General features: G+C 42.1%; 1 protein-coding gene across 1 annotated transcript in view; it reads left to right on the plus strand.

Moving 5' to 3' along the window:
- The window catches only part of LOC120875344 (ADAMTS-like protein 3), a 70,107-nt gene that overhangs the window by 21,279 nt on the left and 27,282 nt on the right, over window positions 1–21,546 (plus strand). The window contains exons 4-5 of the mRNA XM_040257111.1: window positions 2,318–2,471; window positions 15,434–16,505. Coding sequence (XP_040113045.1) covers window positions 2,318–2,471; window positions 15,434–16,505 — 1,226 coding nt within the window. The remainder of the gene's footprint in view (window positions 1–2,317; window positions 2,472–15,433; window positions 16,506–21,546) is intronic.

Here is a 21,546-nt window from a genome sequence, read left to right on the forward strand (position 1 = left end):
GAAAATGGAGCCGATTATACAGAGTGAAGTAAGCCAGAAAGAAAAACACCAATACAGTATACTAACACATATATATGGAATTTAGAAAGATGGTAATGATAACCCTGTATGCGAGACAGCAAAAGAGACACAGATGTATAGAATGGACTTTTAGACTCTGTGGGAGAGGGAGAGGGTGAGATGATTTGGGAGAATGGCATTGAAACACGTATACTATCAGGTAAGAAACGAATTGCCAGTCTATGTTTGATACAGGATACAGGATGCTTGGGGCTGGTGCATGGGGATGATCCAGAGAGATAATATGTGGTGGGAGGTGGGAGGGGGGTTCATGTTTGGGAACTCATATACACCCGTGGTGGATTCATGTCAATGTATGACAAAACCAATACAGTATTGTAAAGCAAAATAAAGTAAAACAAACAAACAAACAAACAAATGGAATGTTTGGAGAGAAGAGATGTGGAAATGTGAATGTGCCTGTCCCTCTTCTTAGCAGTGAGTCAATAGATGTTCTCAGATGTCAGAATATATCAATAACAATATCAGGCTGATCAGAAAGTTCATTTGGACCAACCCAATAACCACCTGAATCTCTTATTGGTTTCTTTCATCTTCCTTAACTGCAGAGAGTTCTTTTGGGAACTAGTTACTTGAACTCTTTTCATCTTATTTCATTTTTTCCTAATATGCCTAATAAAACTGTAGTAAAATGTTAAATTAAAATTACATGTACATATGTAATTATGATTATCAGCTATCATTTTTATACACACAATGATTATCACATACCAATGTTATTTTATGTATAGCAGCTTGGGTGTTTTTTAAAAGACCTTTCCTTTTATGTTTTTCTAGTTTTTCAATTTTGGTCATGGGTATATGCCATTTTTAATGTTAAAGTTTTTATTGAACTATAATTGGCATTTCCATTTCAGGTGTGCAACATGGAAATTCAATGTTTGTATCCATTACAAAAGGATCACCACAATAAGTCTAGTCCCCGTACAAAATTGATACCACGTATCTGTATTATATCATTTTTTAAAAAGCAAAGTCATCTTACTATATAAATAAATAGATAACAAACAAATGAGACATCAACTACAAGGCCCCAGAATCCTATGGCAATTAATTACTAAAAATTAGTTACTATCTCAGAAAGAAGAAAGGAAGTAATCAAAATGTCCATCAACAGATGAATGGATAAACAAAATGTGGTATATACATATATCATTGCACCATAAGAAAGGAATGAAATTCTAATACTTGCTACGACATGGATGAGCCTTGAAGAATTATGCCAAGTGATAGAAGCCAGACATAATAAGGCCATGTAGTGTTTGGTGGTTTCCACCTTTCGGCTATTGTAAATGATGCTTACTGTGAACATTGGTATACAAACATCTGAGTTTCCGCTTTTGATTTTGGGGGGATATTTTTCGAGAAGTGGAATTACTGGATCATATGGTAATTCTTTGTGTAACTTTTTGAGAACCCAACAAACTTTTCCATAGAGGCTGTACCATTTTATATTTGCATCAGCAGTGCATCAACATTCCAGTTTATACACATCTATTTTTTTTTTAATAATAGCCATCTTAATGGGCTTGAAATGGGAAATGGTATCTCATTGGGCTTTTAGTATTTATTTATAACATACATGTTATCCTGTCTCTGAAATTTTTTTGCTTCATGTTATAACAAAAGTATGTCAGTTATAAACATTCATTTAAAATATTCAGTTACAAAGTTAAAAACCTTGTAACTATGTGAGATTCTGGCTGTTAACTTATTGTAGTAATCATTTTGCAATATATATGTATATAAATCATCATGTTGTATACCTTAAACTAATACAATGTTATATATCAATTATATCTCAGTAAAATTGGAAAAAACAGTGGGCCTCATACCTTACAAAACAGCTGAGGCACAAGCCCAAGAATACTGGAGTGGGTAGCCTATCCCTTCTCCAGCGGATCTTCCTGACCCGGAAATTGAACTGGCATCTCCTGCATTGCAGGTGGATTCTTTACCAACTGAGCTATCAGGGAATCCCACCTTGCAAATAGATTTTTTTAAAAAAGAAGGAAGGAAGGAAAAGAAGGAGGGAAAAGAGAAAAGGTGGAGGAGAGGGCAGGGGAATGGTGGGGAGAGAGAAAGTCTCCATATTCTGAAAGATGTTCAGGCCTGAGAACTGCCTACTTATTGGCACACCTGTACATCCTGTTTCACTGTGAGAGACGTGGCTATTGCTGGGGACGTGTGTCTGCTCTCGCTCTGCTTGACTCTGTCACCACCGTTCTCATTACAGTGTTCTGTCAGTTGTGGTGTTGGAACCCAGCGGAGACAGCAGATGTGCCAGAAGCTGACGGCCAAAGGCCGTCGGGTCCCCCTCAGTGAGACTCTGTGCCAGCATCTTTCTGGACCCCCTCTGGTGAGATCTTGCCAGATGCCTGTATGCAGGAGTAAGTATGGAAAGTCCACACTTTGTGGAATCTGCTCATTCTATTCTCCTCCTCCAGTGGCTTCATTTTCCATAGAGCAACTCATTTCTAATCTGTAGGTACAGCAAATCAAGTAGAACTCAGCGTTGTTATCAGTGGCAAATGGTATAATATTGATGACCAAGTTACAACTCTAAGAAAAGTCAGCTTGAAGAAATGTCCACCGTCTTAACAAATGCACCCCTAGGCTTCCTCACTAGGGTTTACACTTCCTTGTGTTCTCCGCTTCATCATGATTTACCCCACTTACAACTCAGTAGTGTTCCTAGTAGAAGTTAAGCTGAAATACTTTCCTTTTTTTAACTTTTTACTTTGTATTGGTGTATAGCTGATTAACAATGTTGTGATAGTTTCAGGTGGACAGCAAAGGGACTCAGCCATACATACATATACATGTATCCATTCTCCCCCAAACTCCCTTCCCATCCAGGATGCCACATAACATTGAGCAGAGTTCCCTGTGCTACACAGTAGGACATTGTTGGTTATCCACTTTAAATATAGCAGTGTGTTCCTGTCTATCCCAAACTCCCTAACTACTCCATCCTTCCCCCTGGCAACCATAAGTTAAGTGAAGTACTTTCTGATTCACTTTGCTAATGATATGTGGGGATTCATCCTATTCAAAGTAAATGAGCTAAGTATTTTTAAATATTCAAGTTTCTCTTCTTTTGGATACTCTAATAATCTAAAACCAGCAAGGATGAAAATGTGAAATAGCTTTGGTTTTAAAGGTGACGGTTTAGATACTTCTTCAGTTCAGTTCAGTTCAGTTGCTCAGTCGTGTCTGACTCTGTGACCCCGTGAATTGCAGCATGCCAGGCCTCCCTGTCCATCACCATCTCCCGGAGTTCACTCAGATTCACGTCCATCGAGTCAGTGATGCCATCCAGCCATCTCATCTGCTGTTGTCCCCTTCTCCTCCTGCCCCCAATCCCTCCCAGCATCAAAGTCTTTTCCAATGAGTCAACCCTTTGCATGAGGTGGCCAAAGTACTGGAGTTTCAGCTTTAGCATCATTCCTTCCAAAGAAATCCCAGGGCTGATCTCCTGTTTATTATAAATAATAAGCAGAGTATAAAGAGTTAATATTATGGTTTCATTATATCCAAAAGCTAAAATGCATGTAGAAGTCATCTCTATCTTCAGTGTACATGAATTAGTATAGGTACATGCATATGCATGTTTCATGTAGGAGGGTGATAAAAAATGAGCGGAGGGCTGCCCCCATGGTAGCTGAAAATAGGGCAGCAGTGTGGTCATGAGAAATGGGGTAGGGCAGCAGTCCTCAACCTTTTTGGCAACAAGGACCAGTCTCGTGGAAGATAGTTTTTCCACAGCTGATGAGGAATGATGGTTTGGGGATGATTTAAGCCCATTACATTTGTTGAGCACTTTATTTCTATTATTACTACCTTATAATATATAATGAAACAATTATACAGCTCACCATAATGCAGATTCAGTGGGAGCCCAGAGCTTGTTTTCCTGCAGCTAGATGGTCCCATCTGGGGGTGATGGGAGCAGCCGAAGTACACATGGAGCTTTGCTCACTCACCTGTGTGACCCAGTTCCTAACAGGCCACCAACTGGTACTGCTCTGTGGCCGGGTGTTGGGGACCCCGGGATAGGGTCCCTTTCCTGATTGTTTCTCACTGTCTTTAAGTATTCACATAAAAAGGAATACTAACTGCCTCAGGTACCCTCCTGAACTTATAGTAAGAAAAAAATCAGAAGGTAGCTATTATTTTCAATGCTTCTTAGGAAAAGAAATATATGTACACACACACACGCACACACACACACACACACACCACTAAGTTTACCAAAAACTTTCCTGAAGAAACTTACAAAACAAAGTAACAATAATGACTTTTCTTTTTTAAGTCATGCCCTTATGGCATTTACTGAGCACTTACTCTGTGAACTTCCCTGCAGGCATTATTGCGTCATCATATTTAGTTCCCAGCAATTCTGTGAGACAGGTGTCATCCCCACTGAGAGATGAGGAACCCAAGATGAAGAGACAGTCCAAGATTTGACCAAGGACCCGTGGCTGTCGGTTGGGCCTCTTGGCCTCCTTGACCATGAGTCCATCTGATTCCTGGGCCCATGCTTTAAGCCACCTCTGTGTGGTGATTCGTGGACAACATTCATTTTCCTCCCCCTGGGAATTCTTTAGGACTAAATCTTCAACATTTTGAGATTCCATAACTTTGAGATCTCAAGTTTTCTAGTGTCCTGGGTTTTAAGAATGTCTGCGGCATATGGTGCAGTGTCATGGTTCAGGCTACTTATCTGTCTGATTTTTATTAACTGTGGATGGTTGCAAAGCAATGCAGCTGGACCATAAACTACCTTAGAGGAAAATGAAATTAAATTCTGGCAGCTTTCTCTAAAATAATAGCAGAGTAACATGTGGGAACACATCGTGGTTATTAGGGCATGTAGTGTGGTATAAGATGCAATTATAAACTATTTTGACATGCAGTAGAAAGCAGAGCAAAAGGATAAGTTTTAGGGGGGAAAAATAAAGGACTCCATATCATTGTCTAGCTTGCCAACATGTAGGTCATGGAAGCAAACAAGAGACAGGAATTTGTGTTCCCAGCACAGCCAAGTCACCCCGAGCTGGGCCCCCACTTCAGCTGTAGGCTGGCCTCATGCCATCCCCAGGGATCAGTGGTCCTGGCTTGCAAAAACAATGGCAACCTCTTCTCCCCACCACCAGGAATGAGCCAGGGATGAGCTTGGCACTCACATCCTCCCCCTGCTGCCTCTGCACCATATTCTCTCTGTCATCTCACAGCACACACATGGCCCCCACCTTCAGATGCTTTGACCCACAGGATCCTTTCTACCTTTCTCTAGGACCACTACAGGTCCATTCTTTCTTTCTGACATTTGCCAACATCCAGGACAAATTGCACCCATGCTGATGACTTTCTCATACCCTAATGTTGCTAATCCCCAATGTGATCAATTTCCCTGACCACCATCACACCTTAGCATAGGAACACCATGGTATTGGGGTATGGCTTATTAACAATGTTGTGATAGTTTCAAGCAGACAGCACAGGGACTCAGTCACACATATACATGTATCCATTCTCCCCCAAACTCCCATCCCATCCAGGCCACTGCATAACGTTGAGCAGAGTTCCCTTTGCTATACAGTAGGTTCTTGTTTGTTATCCACTTTAAATACAGCAGATTGTACATGTCCATCACAAACACCCTAACTCCCCCCATCCTCATTCCTCATTCCTTGGTACTCAAATAGCTTTCTGCTCTTCCTCCTGCCCCCATCTCACCATCTGCCTATTTAGTTAATGCTTCATTGTGACCTTCCTGCACTGCTGTCCCGAGACTTCCTGCTCTTGCATTAGAAACCACTCCTCTTGACTGGCATGTCATCATCATGCACTTAACCAATGCTGAGGTCAGATCTCTGTGCCCTTCCTTAACCCACTGCCTCAACGACCCTACTTATTCAACCCTGATGGGTTATCACCTACTTTTAGGTGGTTTTTGTTGACGTGTTTTTTTAGTTCCCTGACCTGAGCTACTGGGATTTGCTAAAGAAAATAATGTCACCATCCTGACTAGACATACTTCACATTCATGCTATCTGATTTACCTGGGCAATAATATGTGGATTTTTTTTCCTGTTCCTAAGAATTCCCAAGAAATTCATCATAGCAGTTATTTCCTAATCACTGTACTGACTCCCAAGTTCTCATGTCTCCATGGATGAACTCACTTTCATTCCACTAAAAATGTCAAGGCTTGTGGCATAGCATAGTGACCTTCTAACTGTCCCCTCTCCTTCACATCACATCCACCTGCTTTGCTCACCATACTGGAAATATATGGTCTTCTTTTTAGGCCTGATCCCTCAGTGATGGAAGGGGTCTGAAGACAAGAAAATCAAGCCTGACTATGCTGTGATCTTTATTCCCTTTCAAGGCTCCATTTTTAGAAATGTGTCCTAATCAGTGCCTTGAGTTTAAGTGAAAACTATCCTCTTTGGAAGAGTGCGTCTTCTTGCTCTTCATTTTGAACGTTTGATGTGCAATGGGGTGAAGACTGGGGGGTGGGGGTGGACAAGATGTTTCGAGCGCTCCCTGGAAGCCAGTGGAGCACCATACAGTCTTTCCAGTTAGAGGCCCCTTCCTGCTTCTCCCCAGACCTTCCCTGCATTTTCCCACCTCCAACTTTTCCTCCCATAAATTCTTCCCTTCACCATATCTAGTGACTGTCACTCTTCCCATTCTTGAAGGACCAGAACAAATCCTACCTTCCTCTATAATATTTCTCAAGTTCTTTAATCTCCAAAAGGTATTATGACATTGTGGTTAAGCCAACTAGAGTCTAATCTCATTTCTTTCAGTATCTCGTCATGTGACGTTGACACAGACTCAATCTCTGTGAGGCTCATCACAGAGCCTTTTTCATCACTCAAATGGGAATGGTAGTTATACCTACCCCATAGAATTGTTCTGAGAATTAATGCCTAGAAAGTGCTTAGAAGCAGTGCCAGGAGCATACTGTAGGCTCAAAAATATTAGTTATTTTTAATGTCATTACCACCTTCCTTTAATTCCTGTCATGGCTTTAAGATGGGGTAAAATGTAACAGTAACTAATATTGTGTCTTCTGGATCATTAGGATATGAGTTTATATGGGGTAGTTAGGCAATAGCTCTGGACATTTTTTTCATATATAGGCCCCCAAAGCATGTATAATGAGTTGTACTCAAAGACATGTTTTTCAAATGTGTCAGGCTTAGATCAGCCTCAGATTGTTATTAAAAGTCTCAGATTGCTATTAAATGTCTGTCTTGGCTGCTAATCAGGCATCTGAAGAACGTAATATTTGAGTTTAGATTTTTTTTTTCAGTGATGGCTCCTGGTTTAAGGGTTCCTGAATTTTGGTAAAGAATTCTTATTTTTAATCCAAGTATTGACATCAAAATGGTTGAGGGCAGGGAGGCACCCAGACATGTCCTGTATGATTGAAATGTTGAGAACAAACAAACAAATAAACAAACAAACTTGTTGTCAATCAGCCATGTCCAACTCTTTGTGACCCCATGGACTGTAGCCTACCAGGCTCCTCCATCCATGGGATTTTTCCAGGCAAGAGTACTGGAGTGGATTGCCATTTCCTTCTCCAGGGGATCTTCCCGACCCAGGATCGAACCCAGGTCTCCCGCATTGCAGGCAGACGCTTTACCCTCTAAGCCACCAGGGAAGCCCCAAAATGTCAAGAAAAATATGGTTTATCCCCTTCCCAGGTTAAGTTGAATCCTCTCACTTCTCTCCAGCTCCTGGTGGTCCTCCTTGTACCAGCCTCTTCAGCTCTCAGACTCTCATCTTCCCTTCTTCTGCTCTTCCTCTAAGCCTTCTCAGCTTCCAGGAACACCCAGCCCTGCCTGCCTGACAGAGCTGCAGCCCTTGGAAACCCAGCCAGCCACTAGGCTGCCCCACCAGCACCTTTCTTGGGCTGGTTGTTACCTCCTGCAGCATCCAACAGCATACATTTATTTTATCTTTTGCTTGTAATTTATTTGTTATTCATTCAATAAACAGTAAGAGTTTACTAAGTACCAGGCACTATGCAGTGCCCTAAAGACAGAGATGATCTCTCTGCCTGGGCATGTATTGTTTTCAGTGTCAGATGGTAGTATTTCATTATCAGTTCTTTCAACAATCATTCTTCAGATGCTACTGTGTTTTAGATGTTATGATACAAAATGAAAAGAATCCATTGTCTGGTCTCTAAGAACTCATAATCCAGTAGAGAGAGACATACATAAACAAAGAAGAAGAATAAAGTGCCAGTGATGCCATAATAGGATGTAGAAGTGCTCGATCCCTCTAGGGGATGTGAAGGAGAGTTGTATAAAAGAGGAAGCTTTGAGCGGAATTCTGAAAGATGTGTCCCATCATTAGACCCACATGGGATACAGGACAGTCTGAGAAAAAAGAGAGCAGTGTCGACAAAGGTGAGGGATGTCAAATGGAGTGGGACATTTCTGGAAACTGCACACAAACCATTACCCTGTGACCTTTTTTTCCCCTTTAATATGCTGTGGGCTGTAGAACAGGGACTTGGGAATGACCAGCATGATGTCTCCATGGCCTCCTCCCAGGAGTACCAGTGCCTCTTTCTGAACAGAGAAATGACTTAAGATTGGATATGGTCTCCTTTGAATATCAGGTGCTGGGGCTTAGGGCATGAAAAATAGTCAACCTCCCTTCTCATCCCCTACCACAAGCAAATATCCCTTTATTTATCAGAGTTCTTATCCTGCCCCTTCCCCAAGAGCTACCAATACCCTGTTTGTTTTAGAAGCCTCATACGCACAAATTTCAAGACTCAGAAGGTTCTACTGCTTTTTCTTTTTAAGAAAGAATTAAAAACGCACTCTTGCTGTGCCCCGCTTCCTCCCTTATAACTCCTGTTTGTTTTTGTGTGAATCCCTGATCCCCAGATGAAATGGATAATACTGTGTGTAGACTGCTGCGTAACTGTCATGATGCAGATTCCAGGTTGTTCTGTATAAAATGCAAAACAAATGTTTTTATTGACAAAAAAATTCAGTAGAATTAGAACAGAGGCTGAAAATGGGTAATGGTAAAACAATGCTTGAGAAGTGGGCTGGAGAGCATCTTGAAACCTATGCTGAGGAGTTTGCTGCTGCTGCTAAGTCACTTCAGTCGTGTCCGACTCTGTGCGGCCCCATAGACAGCAGCCCACCAGGCTCCCCCATCCCTGGGATTCTCCAGGCAAGAACACTGGAGTGGGTTGCCATTTCCTTCTCCAATGCATGAAAGTGAAAAGCGAAAGTGAAGTCGCTCAGTCATGTCCGACTCTTCGCAACCCCATGGACTGCAGCCCACCAAGCTCCTCCGTCCATGGGATTTTCCAGGCAAGAGTACTGGAGTGGGGTGTCAGTTTAGATTTTATTAAAGAAGGAAATGACATAGTCAGGTTTTATTTTGTTTTATTTACTTGGACGGCTATATAGATATATTTTTCAATTAATTTTTATTGAAGTATAGTTGTTTTACCATGTGCTGTTAGTTTCAGCTGTACAGAAAAGTGAATCACCCATTCGTATACATATATACCCCTTTTAAAAATTTCCTTCCCGTTTAGGTCACCACAGAGTATTGACTAGAGTTCCCTGTGCTATACACACTAGGTTCTCATTAGTTATCTATTTTATATATGGTAGTGTATGCATGTCAATTCCAATCTCCCAATTCATCCCAACCACCCCCTTCCCCCTTGGTGTCTGTACATTTGTTCTCTACCTTTGTGTCTATTTCTGCTTTACAAATAAGTTCACCTGTGTCATTTTTCTAGATTCCACATATAACTGATATTATATGATTTTGGTTTACTTCACTCTGTATGAGTCTCTAGGTCCATCTCCATCTCTGCAAATGGCACAGTTTCATTCCTTTTTTTGGCAGAGTAATATTCAATTGTATCTATGTACCACATCTTCTTTATTCATTCCTCTGTTGATGGACATTTAGATTGCTTCCATGTCCTGGCTATTGTGAATAGTGGTGTACACATAGATATATGGCGAAAATATGAATGTGCAAGTAGAGTCTAATCAAGGGGATATGACAATATCTAGGTGAGAGAATATAAGGACAGAAGTGGTGAGGATAAATTCTAACATTTCATGTGTCCCATCTAAGTATCCGTTGCCTGGCTAGAATTGGGAGCTCAGAGAAGGGTATGTTTGTGTTTAACAAGCAACTGTGGGACCAGGAAGGTGGTGAGGAGGGAGAGGGAGCTGTTGTTTGTTACCTTTGCTGATTTTGGTGGTATAGATTCTCCCATCATGTGGCTTCCTGCTACCAGTGTGACTCACTACCTGCAGAGTTGGGAATGGACACTAACAATCCCATGGACCTGTGAGTCAATGAGAGGAAGGGCCAGCAGACCAATGGACAGGGAGGAATCAAGGTGACTCCAGTTTCTGCCTTAAAGAATTGCAGGCTGGACTCTGAGGGCCAGGCCTCCAGGGAATAAGAAAACTTAGAGGCTGCTTTGCAGCCGAAGCCCATCTGGTTGTAGCAGGAGTCGTGCTGGTGAGACAAGTGTGAACACCCAGCACAGACGGCTCAGGGCAGAGACCTGGTGTGGCGCCCAGGCTGAGAGTCATGGCAGGGATCCAACTGGAATCACGGCAGGACACGAGCATGTAAACAGCCTTGGGAACTGGGCAGGGAAGGCTGGCATAGAGGTCAGAAAGAGGACCTTCAGAAGGAAGAGCTTTTCCTTTTCTAGAAAAGCTGAAGGATGTGGTGTTTCTCATGTCCAGTGCATGGGAGAGATGGAGGGATGGCTTGGTGTCCCCACACTGCCCACAGCACCCCCCCCCAGTAGGATGCCATGGGTTCCTGTCCACATTGTCTCCTCAGGGCTTGTCTGGTTTGGCAGTTTGGGTGCACATACAAATGCAGAGGGAGGCAGTCACCCCAAACCAGACAGATTCCTACCCAAGAGCTGTGTCAGAGGATGCCAGGCTCCAGGCACTGCTCCGAACAGAGTCACAGAGGGAAACTGGCCCAAGTCCTAGCAGATCCTGGGTCCCAGAGCACTGCCCAGACACACCTGGTCACTGAACTGCTCTATACCTGGTGTGAGAAGTGGCCAACCAGGCCTGGTTGGGAATGGATCTGCCTTCCAGCAGATGGGCATGCAGCCAGAGGAAGCGACTGGGCTACTCGTGTGGCTCACCCAGCCATGGGCCAGTCCTTTCCCAAGGCAAAACACCACCTGTCACCTGCAGACTCCCCAGCCTGCTTTTGAAGGCATCATGGCCCCATCTGTTAATACTTTAAACCCCAAGCTTAGCTGGGGACATCTGGCTACCAGTTCTAAAGGTACTTAGAACCCATCTCCATGGTAACTAGAACCCATCTTCACACAGGATGCTGTGTGGGATCATACCAGCCTCAGATCATCTCCAGCCTGAACCCTGAGGCAGGCATATGCTTCCTTCCCCGTGTGGGCTTTGACCCCTTCCCAGTAAAAGCAGGAGTATTCAAGCTATGGCCTCATCTGTAGCAGTCCTAAGAGAGTCTCTCTCCACCCCTCCCTCAGTTGCACAAGTTCAAAATTCTGACGTTGACCCAGCTTAAATTCTGATTTAAAGAGCAAATTTCAAAGCCATCCATGTTCACCATCTGTCTTTCCCATAATCCATCATGGAGGATGGATTATGGGAAACAATGACCAGACAGGGTGTTCAACTCAATTCTTTTAAATAGTAATGAAAAGATGCCTGTATAGGTATCAGTATATATAAACACACGTATGCAGGTATTATGGCTAGGTATGTGTATACACATATATTATACACCCTGCATTGTGACAATAGGCCACTTTTAAATATTCATAAAAAGCAACCAGCTAATTAAAATTAGTGAGTGTTAGTCACTCAGTTGTGTCCAACTCTTTGTGACCCCATGGACTGTAGCCCGCCAGGGTCTTCTGTCTATGGGATTCTCAGGCAAGAATACTGGAGTGGTTTGCCATTCCCTTCTCCAGGGGATCCTCCTGACCCAGGGATCAAAACCAGGCTTTCTTCATTGCAGGCAGATTCTTTCCCCTCTGAGTTACCCATACTAATAAAAAAGGAAATAAGCAAGACTAATATAGAATTATGTCTTGAATTGTACATTTCCATCATATGCAGGCAAAAATTTAGCTCTAAACTTGATAACATAAGCGCTGTCTTGGAAAAGGCAACCTGGTCAATGACACAGTTCAGTGTTCATTGGGTAGGAAATGAATTAATTACTGAGAGGAAATACAAGGATTCCTGATGGTAAGACCACAAAGCATCCTCCTGCTTCCTCCTACAGAGGACACTGCATGTTGTAAAGATTTTGGCAGGATTCTCACAGAAAACACAGTGGCTGTTTCTTATTTTCCCTTCCCTGTTCACCAGTAGCAGTCCATCAAATTATCTTTGAGTTAACCCAGTGAGACTCTCTGGGGTGGTGGTTCTCAGTCTTTGCTCTACATTTGAGTCTTCTGGGGAGGTTTTACAAATTTTGATGCCCAGTCTTCTGTTCCCCATAAGTCAGAATTTCTGGAGAACGGGACCCAGGGTAGTAAAATTAAAAAATAATAACAACAGGTGCTCCTAATTGACGGCAAAGTTTGAGAACCACTGCCTCTAGTCAGAGTTGATACTGAAACTCTACATACCAGTATGTCTGTGTTATTGTTGTTCAGTTGCTAAGTCCTGTCTGACTCTTTGCGAGTCTATACGATTTGGGAAAGTAGAGAAATACTTCCAGGTGGTTAGTCAATAGCCTTGGCCTGAACCCCAGGACTGTCTCCCAGCTGCTTGGACCCTTCTGCTGGGAGTGGTCCAACACACTGTCGGGAGAGGAGACACTTGGAGCAGCAGTGTTACAACAAGACCTGGTACAGGGCTATAGCCGCCATCTGTTACAATGGATCGAGCCCTTGTGCAGACTGCTATTATGAGTGGCATCTCTGGGACTTCCCTAGTGGTCTAGTGGCTAATACCCCATGCTCCCAATGCAGGGGGCCTGGGTTCCATCCCTGGTCAGGGCACTAGATCCCACATGCCACAACTGAAGATCCCACATACGTCAACTAAGACCTGGTGCAGCCAAATAAATAAATGTTTAGTTGCCAAATCGTGTCTGACTCTTTGCGACCCAGTGGGCTGTAGCCCACCAGGCTCCTCTGTTCATGGGATTTCCCAGGCAAGAATACTGAAGTGGGTTGCCATGTCCTTCTCCAGGGGAACTTTCCAACCCAAGGATCTCCTGCAAGGATCAACCCATGTCTCCTGCATTGCACGCAGATTCTTTACCGCTAGAGCCACCGGCGAAGCCCAGTCTTTGCAAGTGAATGTGTTAGTACCTCAGTCATGTCTGATTCTTTGTGACCAAGGGGCTTGCTAAAAAAAAAAAAAAAAAAAGATGGCATTTCTGCCCATAATAACAGGTGAACCACAAATTTAGCAGGAATCCTCCTGCTGCTTTTGACCACTATTGAACAGCAGTAAGTTTAAAATTCTGTGTTGCCAACCTAAAAAGAAATCTCTATGTCTTAACTGACTGAGGGGATCTTGATGTCCTCTGTGAAGAATCTCTATCCCAACAGGTAAACATGTACACATGACAGGCCATCTGTTTCCACTTCAAGCTGATCCGAGGGTAGGGAGAGTTCACTGGCAGAACCTTGGACAAGGGGCCTGGCCTAGAAATGGCATCTCAGTGGAATTTGCGTGCAGACTTATTATGCCTGTCCCTCATTTGAACACACTGTACTGCGGAAGTTATGCATCTACCCCTGTTGTTTTTCTGAACCTACTGCCACTCCCACACCCAAGCAGGCAGCAGCCAGACCCTAACAGGATCATGAACCACCCAAGAGAAGTCAAGAGTTATTCCAACAAGCACAATCTGGGTAGTGTCCAGGGCCTGAGAAGTCCATCTTAAGTGGACTTCTCTCTGGTGATCTAACAATTAAGACTCCACACTTCCATTGCAGGGGGTGCAGGTTTGAGCCCTGGTCAGGAACTAAGATCCTACATGCTGTGCAGCAAGGCCAAAAAGTTTCAAAGACAAAAACAGAAATGGAGTCTCAGTCTAATTCTCCTCCCAGCATACTCCTACCAGTGTTACAGCCATAACCATTGGAAGAACCATAACTGGGGTCCTCTGAGGCTCTTAGGCCCCTGTCTCATGACCTTCATTCCATAGTGTCATTGATGTGAGTCCAGTCTCTCTTCTGTTACTCCCTGGTGCTTTCTGCCCTCTAGCCCATGGACCTACATACATCTTCAAAGAGGAATCAGACTCCCACCCACGTCACATCCCCTACCTACTCACTTCAGTATCACCCCAGGATGCATTGAGACCTTCCTTCCTGCAAGTGAGAGGCAGTGCAGGGGTGGGGGTGGGGAGGAGAGCTGCTCCTCTTGGGGGATGGGATCTGGGGAGCATCCTCTCTGGCCTCCACCCATTACCTGTGGCTGGTGCCCAGGACAAGGAAGGGTCAGCCCACCTATGATCCCTCACTGCTTGCCCCATTGATGCTGGCTGGACCTGCCTTTGTCAGCTGACAGTAATGTCTGAGAGCTCATACATCCCATTACTGTGCCCTTGATAAAAATGCTCTGACTTCTCACATTCCTCCAGTGAAGGTGTTAATATCACCTGCATGTTATAGGTGAGAAAAATGAGGCTCAGAGAGAGTAGATCACTTATTCAGATGGTAGTGCTGAGATTCACTCTCACCATTCAGCTGGCTTTCAAGTGCCAGTTTGAACTTTTCTTCTTCTTCCATCACTAGCTTCTTCAGGCCCCCATGCTAGTTTCACTGGCCTGCTTGGGTGATCTGCTGTGGTTCCCAGCTGCACCCTCCTTTTCAGATCCTTTGAATACATTCACCTCCCCACGCTCACTGCCTCCTTCAGATTTTGGGTACCCTTGGCTGAGCCATACTAGATCCTCAAGAGCCTCCCAGATGGTGGAGGCCCCGCACATCAGACATCCCCTTGTTGATGGAAACATTTAACCATTTAACCTCATGCCTCACCAAAACAAAGGCTCCTTTATAAAATAATTGACATGATTTCATGCAATTCATTCAAACTTGCATTCTTTGCTGCTAAAGTGAAATTTGTGAAATTTGTTCCCATTTATGGATATGTGTATATATATATATATATATACACACATATATATCATAAATAACTATATATATCTCTCATTTTTTTTAAATTCTCAAATGTTTTAGAAGAGAAAAGAATTTGCTGATTTCTGTCAGCCTTGGAAGAGTATAGACAAATGTCATTATAAAGATATTTGTGTTTTGCTGTCTTTATTTTTCCAACAGAAATGAAACCAGAGATGAAGGCCAGAGTTGGGGAGCAGGGTCCTCAGATCCTCGGTGTCCAGAGAGTCTACATCCAGACAAGGGAAGAGAAACGCATTAACCTGACCGTCGGGAGCAGAGCATACCTGCTTCCCAACACATCTGTGATTATTAAGTGCCCAGTGCGACGATTCCAGAAATCTCGGATACAGTGGGAGAAAGACGGCCGTTGTCTGCAGAACTCCAAGCGACTTGGCTTCACAAAGTCAGGCTCACTGAAGATTCACAGCCTTGCGGCCCTCGACATTGGTGAGTACCGGTGCATCGCAGGCCCCGCACAGGAGACTGTGGTGCTTAAGCTCATTGGCACCGACAACCGGCTCATTGCACCCCCAGCTCTTGGAGGGCACACCAGGGAATATCCTGGGATGGACAACAATGAGGCCAATAATTTGGGAGCCACGTGGCATAAGATGAGGCTGATGTGGAACAACAAAAACGAGCTTTATCTGCACAATGGCCAAATTAACAATCAGTCTCTCTTGAGAGCTCTGTTGGGCCACTGCAGCCCTTCTGCAGGAAACGCCAACTCCTGGGAGTTTGAAAACAAGCAGTTTGAAGCAGCAGTTAAACAGGGAGCCTATAGCATGGAGACCACCCAGTTTGATGAGTTGATCAGGAACATGAGCCAGCTCATGGAAACGGGGGAGATCAGCGATGACCTGGCATCCCAGGTGATATATCAGCTGGTGGCCGAGTTAAGCAAGATGCAGCCTGCACATGCACACTGGACGGGCATCCCTGGAGAGGCACCTCCCATGGCTCAGCTAAGTGGGGAGACTGGAAGTGTGCCCCAAAGCTCGAACTCCAAAAACTCAGGCAAGCTGACATTCAAGCCGAAGGGACCTGTCCTCTTGAGGCAGAGCCAACCCACCTTGATTTCCTTTAATAAAACAATAAATTCAAGGATTGGAAATACAGTCTACATTACAAGAAGGACGGAGGTCATCAACATACTGTGTGAGCTTGTCACCCGCAGTGAGGCCACCTATACGTGGACCAAGGATGGAGCACTGTTACAACCCTCAGAAAAGTAAGTACAGTCAGAGTACAGTGTTTTCTCTGAGATGCCTTCTAAGTGGATCTTCCAGCTTTCCTTAAAATATTGTCAAATTCCTTCTCCTAAGAATGTGCTTCCAACAGGATCCTTTGGAAAAGAAACTCCAAAATGTTAGGGCATGGCATTAACATATGCACTGGAATTCTAAAAATGAAATTGTACCATCACAGTCATGAAGGTGTAGTACAAAACTGGATACCATAAGATTAAATGTAAGCATCTACAGACTCTCTCTTTTCAGGTCACTTAATACTTAAAAATAAAATCAGGGACTTCCCTGGTGGTCCAGTGGTTCAGACTCTGTGCTTCTAATGCAGGGGGCATAGGTTTGATCCCTGGTCGGGGAACTTAATCCCACATGCTTGCGTGGTGCAGCCAAAAAATTAAAAAATTATCCCTCCAAAAAAGTGAAATCAATCAGGCCATTGAAAAAACATACTTGCAGTTCTCTTAGAATGTGCAGAAACTGCAAGAATCTTCTATATCTGGGAGATGTGGTGTCTCGTTTGAACTCACACCAGCCCCACGAGTCTGGCAGGGCAGGAGTTGATACTTTCTCAATGAGATCATTGAGGAACAGACTATCATGACTAATTCATGGCCAGTCAGAACCAGGGACCGTGTCTTCTGGACCCCGCCAGGGGTGTTAGAGGGTCACACAAATAATAGCTTTGGTAGAAAGATTACCTGAAGTCATTTTCTAATATCAGGCAATGATTTATGTCACAAAATCCAAAAGTAAGATGATAAGGATCAAAGTTTTTTGAGATGTTTGAAACAGTATTCAGTCACCTTATTTATTGTAATAGCTATCCATGTCAGTGCAAAAATGTCACATTTCATTCATTTTACATAAAATAACAGAATAACAGAACCATTCACTCATTTTGTGTTCTCTACTGTCTCCAAATCTTGCTGTTAACACACACAGGGTTGTAGACATCTTGCTTTCTTTCAGTTTGCATTCAACAGCTCCTTATCCACCTCCAGGGATTGTTAAGAGACATAGATGTTAAATTGTTTTGCAAACCATAAGGTACTTTAAAAATGCAAGTTTTATTTTTATCATCCTTTTTTTTCTGCGTCACCTAATGTGTGAAACATTAAAAGAAATCTAGGTAAAATTCAATTTTTATAATAAATCATTGGACTGTCTTAGAATGGAAAGATAGAACAAGTCTAATTTTTAATTTTTTTGCCTACAACTCTGAACATTAAGAGTATAATGTAGTTTTTGAAGTGGAATAAACCTTCCAGATCAACTAACTTAGCAGTGCTCAAATCTTTTGGTTTTAGGACTCCTTCAAACTTAAAAAAATGATGAGAAGCCAAAGAACTTTTGTTACTATGAATTAACTTTATGTTAATATGTTAATATATCTCATGATGTTTATGCTTTTAGAAATTAAAACCATGAAACATTTTAAATAGCTGTTTGTTAGTCAATTTAGAAGTAATAGTAGTAAGCCCAATTCATGTTCATGTAAATAACATAATTTTTGAAAAGCAGTATTTTAAAGATTAATGATAATGGCATTGTTTTACATCTCTGCAAATCTCTTTAATGTTTGGCTTAATAAAACATAGCTGGGTTTTCTCCTCGATGCTCTACATTCAGTCTGTTGCCATATGTTGTTTTAATTGAAGTTTATTGAGAAAATTGGGCTTCATATATATATATAGATAAATTAGTTGGGAGGATAAGGAACACATTCATAATCTTTTAAGGTAATTATGGCTATTCTTTAATCCTACACTAAAAATAGATAAGCGGTAGTTTCTTAAAGGTTAGGTGGAATGTGGAATCTAAAACCACGTTAAAGAGATTTTGGTAGTCTGTTACAATGAAATCTGTTGCTTTATCTTGTTCTTTGAATGGATCTTTTAACTAGACTAGATTTTATAACATCATACATTGGTCATTTGGAAAATGTTGGCTGACTGAGTTATACACATCTTCCATATGTTAACACATTCCATTATACAATACCAAAAATACATGTATTCTTTAATATTACTATCCCAACTTTTCAGAAAAGTCTTTGAGCTTTGGGAAGCAGTCAGTCTCACAGTGAGCATGACTGATTTTCTCAAATTCTAATTTTCACTTGAAAGCTTGAATTTTATCATCGGCAACAATTACTGTCAGTTGTTTTCCTTGCATTGGCCAGCTCATTTTTGTTCATTAAAAAAATATATTTTCCAAATACCTAAATCCAAATACCCTGGCTTATCTGTCAGTCATTATTTCAAGTAAAGTAGTGTGCCATGAAAAAGGAGCTAGTTCAGCTAGCAATTCAAACAGTCACACCCACAGACTTTGGCAGACAGCAGAAATATGGTGTGTATTTCCTGTTTTATTGTACAGAATGTTAGAAAACATATTCAGGGGTAGAGATTTAGTGAAATAATAAGTTCTACTGCTTCATTAAGGACATTCTTATCGGAAATTGGCATTTTGTTTTTACTGTAAGTGTGTGTTAGCCAGAATACAGTGACTACTGGTACACTTTGCTGCCACAGCTTTGATTCCATTCTGGTGCCAAGTTTTATCCACAACTGCTTTTACTATCAGTGCAAATGTCAACTCTCATAGTGAAAAAGGCAAATAATAGTATAGTATCAATATTTACTATTATGAAAATAGTTTTAACCTCACGGATCCCTGAGATCCAAGGACCACCCTTTCAGGATTGCTCAACAATTTCACTTTAGAAATTATAAGGAACATCAGCCAAACCCAAATTGAGGAACATTCTATTTATTATCGGTAGTCCTCAAAACTGTGCAAAGTCATCAAAAAAAGGGAGGGGGTGGGGGAAGACAGAAAAATTGCCACAGACCAGAAGAGACTACAGAGACACAATGTCTAAATACAATATGATGTCCTGAATGGGAGATTGTGCAGCAGGATAACAACATTAGTGGAAAAACTAATGAAATCTACATAAAGACTGAAGTTTCGTTAACAACAGTGATGGACCGATGCTGGTGCCTTAGTTTTGATGAAAGTAACACGTGCTGAAGATCTTCACATCAGGGAAAACCAAGAAAGGATATAAGAACCCTCTGTACTGTCTTTGTTGCTTTTCTGTAATGCCAACATCATTCCAAAATAAAGTTTATTTAGAAAAAAAAGAAAGGAACTAAGAAAACAAATAAACTGAGAAAATTGATCAGCTGATTTGTGGCCATAAAGTACTAAAGGGATACGGTAGAAGACCGTGGTTAGTTCAAGTCAGTGTTTGTTGAACTGAGTTGATTTGTGATTATCTGACTTGCTCAAGTGGAATTTGCATTAGTTTCTGTGGCTGAGGCTCCTGAAGATCCCATAAAGATTCTGCCATCCTAACTCAGACCTGTTTCTGCATACTTTAAGGACCAGCCATTTGACACTGAAGCAGTCCTACTTGGCTAGTAAGAGTTTTTGTTTTTAATATTTTAAGGGAATTTTTTAAAAATCTATTTTTATTTCCATTTTTTCTCTAATATACCTAATTAATTTTTTCAACTTACGTCTAAATTTCTTTATGCAAGAAAAGTTCTCCAGTTTAGATACATTTTTCTGACTCTCACAAATGTTTTCAACTGAAGTCATGCAGAAATGGAATGATGTTTCCAAGCACCCCTCTCCAATAGGAGGCAACAGTGTAGGCGTGGAGTGCATTTGGGCGCCAGCTGAGTAAGAGATCACAGCTAGGAAGCAAAGGCTGTGGGTGGATTCCCTAGGGCTGACGTCTGTAGAGAGATCAACTTCATTATCACTTCAAGTAAAGAATAAGATTTTGTGGTGGAGGTCAAGATCAGATTCCTTAAAGAACTCTACCTTCTGGTTCTCCAGCCCAGGGACTGGTCCAGCCTGGATCCTGGGTGACATCACCTGGCAGGAAGGTTCATGTGTGCTCAGCTATTTCTTGGTGACTTCTTGCTGTACTGTAAAACTGAGGCCCTAAAACAAAAGAATCCTTTGAGAATTGCTAAATCATACAAACATACATATGAAATAATTTAAGAAAAGATTTTCATGTATAAACATTTGTCACATAGAGTTGTTAGTTTTACTTTTTTTCTTAATCAACTGTTCCTTAACAGGGATTTGACAGTGAGAGCCTAGCCCTGGTCATAGCTACCTCTGCCTTATTCCTGTTTTTGTTCTGGGCAATTCAGCTGTTTTGGTTTCTTCCCACCTTTGTATACTTCATTTGTGGGTTGCACGGGAGCTTGCATTCTCTAGTACATTCATTCTCTACCATTACTCTGTTCTACTCTAGTCATTCATACACTGAGTCATTAAATGCTTTTGAAAACTGCTATATAAAAGGTACTGTTGCTAGGCATTGAAAATGCACAGCTGTGAATAAGATCTGGTCCCTGCTTTTGAAAAGATCACAATCTCATGAGAATAAAAAGATATTTCATCAAATAAATATATGAACCAAACCAGAAGGAGCCCAGAGGGGGAAGAAGATAACTCTAGGAGTATTGGGGAAAGCTTTACAAGGGAAATTACATTTGCTCCAGGACTCAGTGGGTAAGTCAGTGTTGCCAGAAGTGGGGAAGGGCATTCCAAATAGAGTGAACAACATACGCAAAAGCTCAGGGTGATGAAAGACCATGGAATGTTCTGGAAACTGTTAGAGGTTCTTTATAGCTACAGCAGAGGGTAAGCAAGCAATGTAAAGTGACAGGAAATGAAGTGGCCCAGTTCAGTTCATGAAGAAACATAGAGTGTTTAGCAGTTGATCAAAACAGTCAATCATGCTTAAAATCTTGCATGCTAGACTTCAGCATTAGGCAAACCAAGAACTTCCAAATGTCCAAGCTGGGTTTAGAAAAGGAAGAGGAACTAGAGATAAAATTGCCAACATTCGCTGGATTATAGAGAAGACAAGGGAATTTCAGAAAAACATCTATCTCTGTTTCATCGATTACAATAAAGCCTTTGACTGTGTAGATCATGACAAACTGTGGAAAACTGTTAGAGAGATGGGAATACCAGACCATCTTCCCTGTC

Source organism: Oryx dammah, unplaced genomic scaffold, assembly GCF_014754425.2.
Source record: "Oryx dammah isolate SB20612 unplaced genomic scaffold, SCBI_Odam_1.1 HiC_scaffold_16, whole genome shotgun sequence".
Classification (NCBI taxonomy): Eukaryota; Metazoa; Chordata; class Mammalia; order Artiodactyla; family Bovidae; genus Oryx; species Oryx dammah.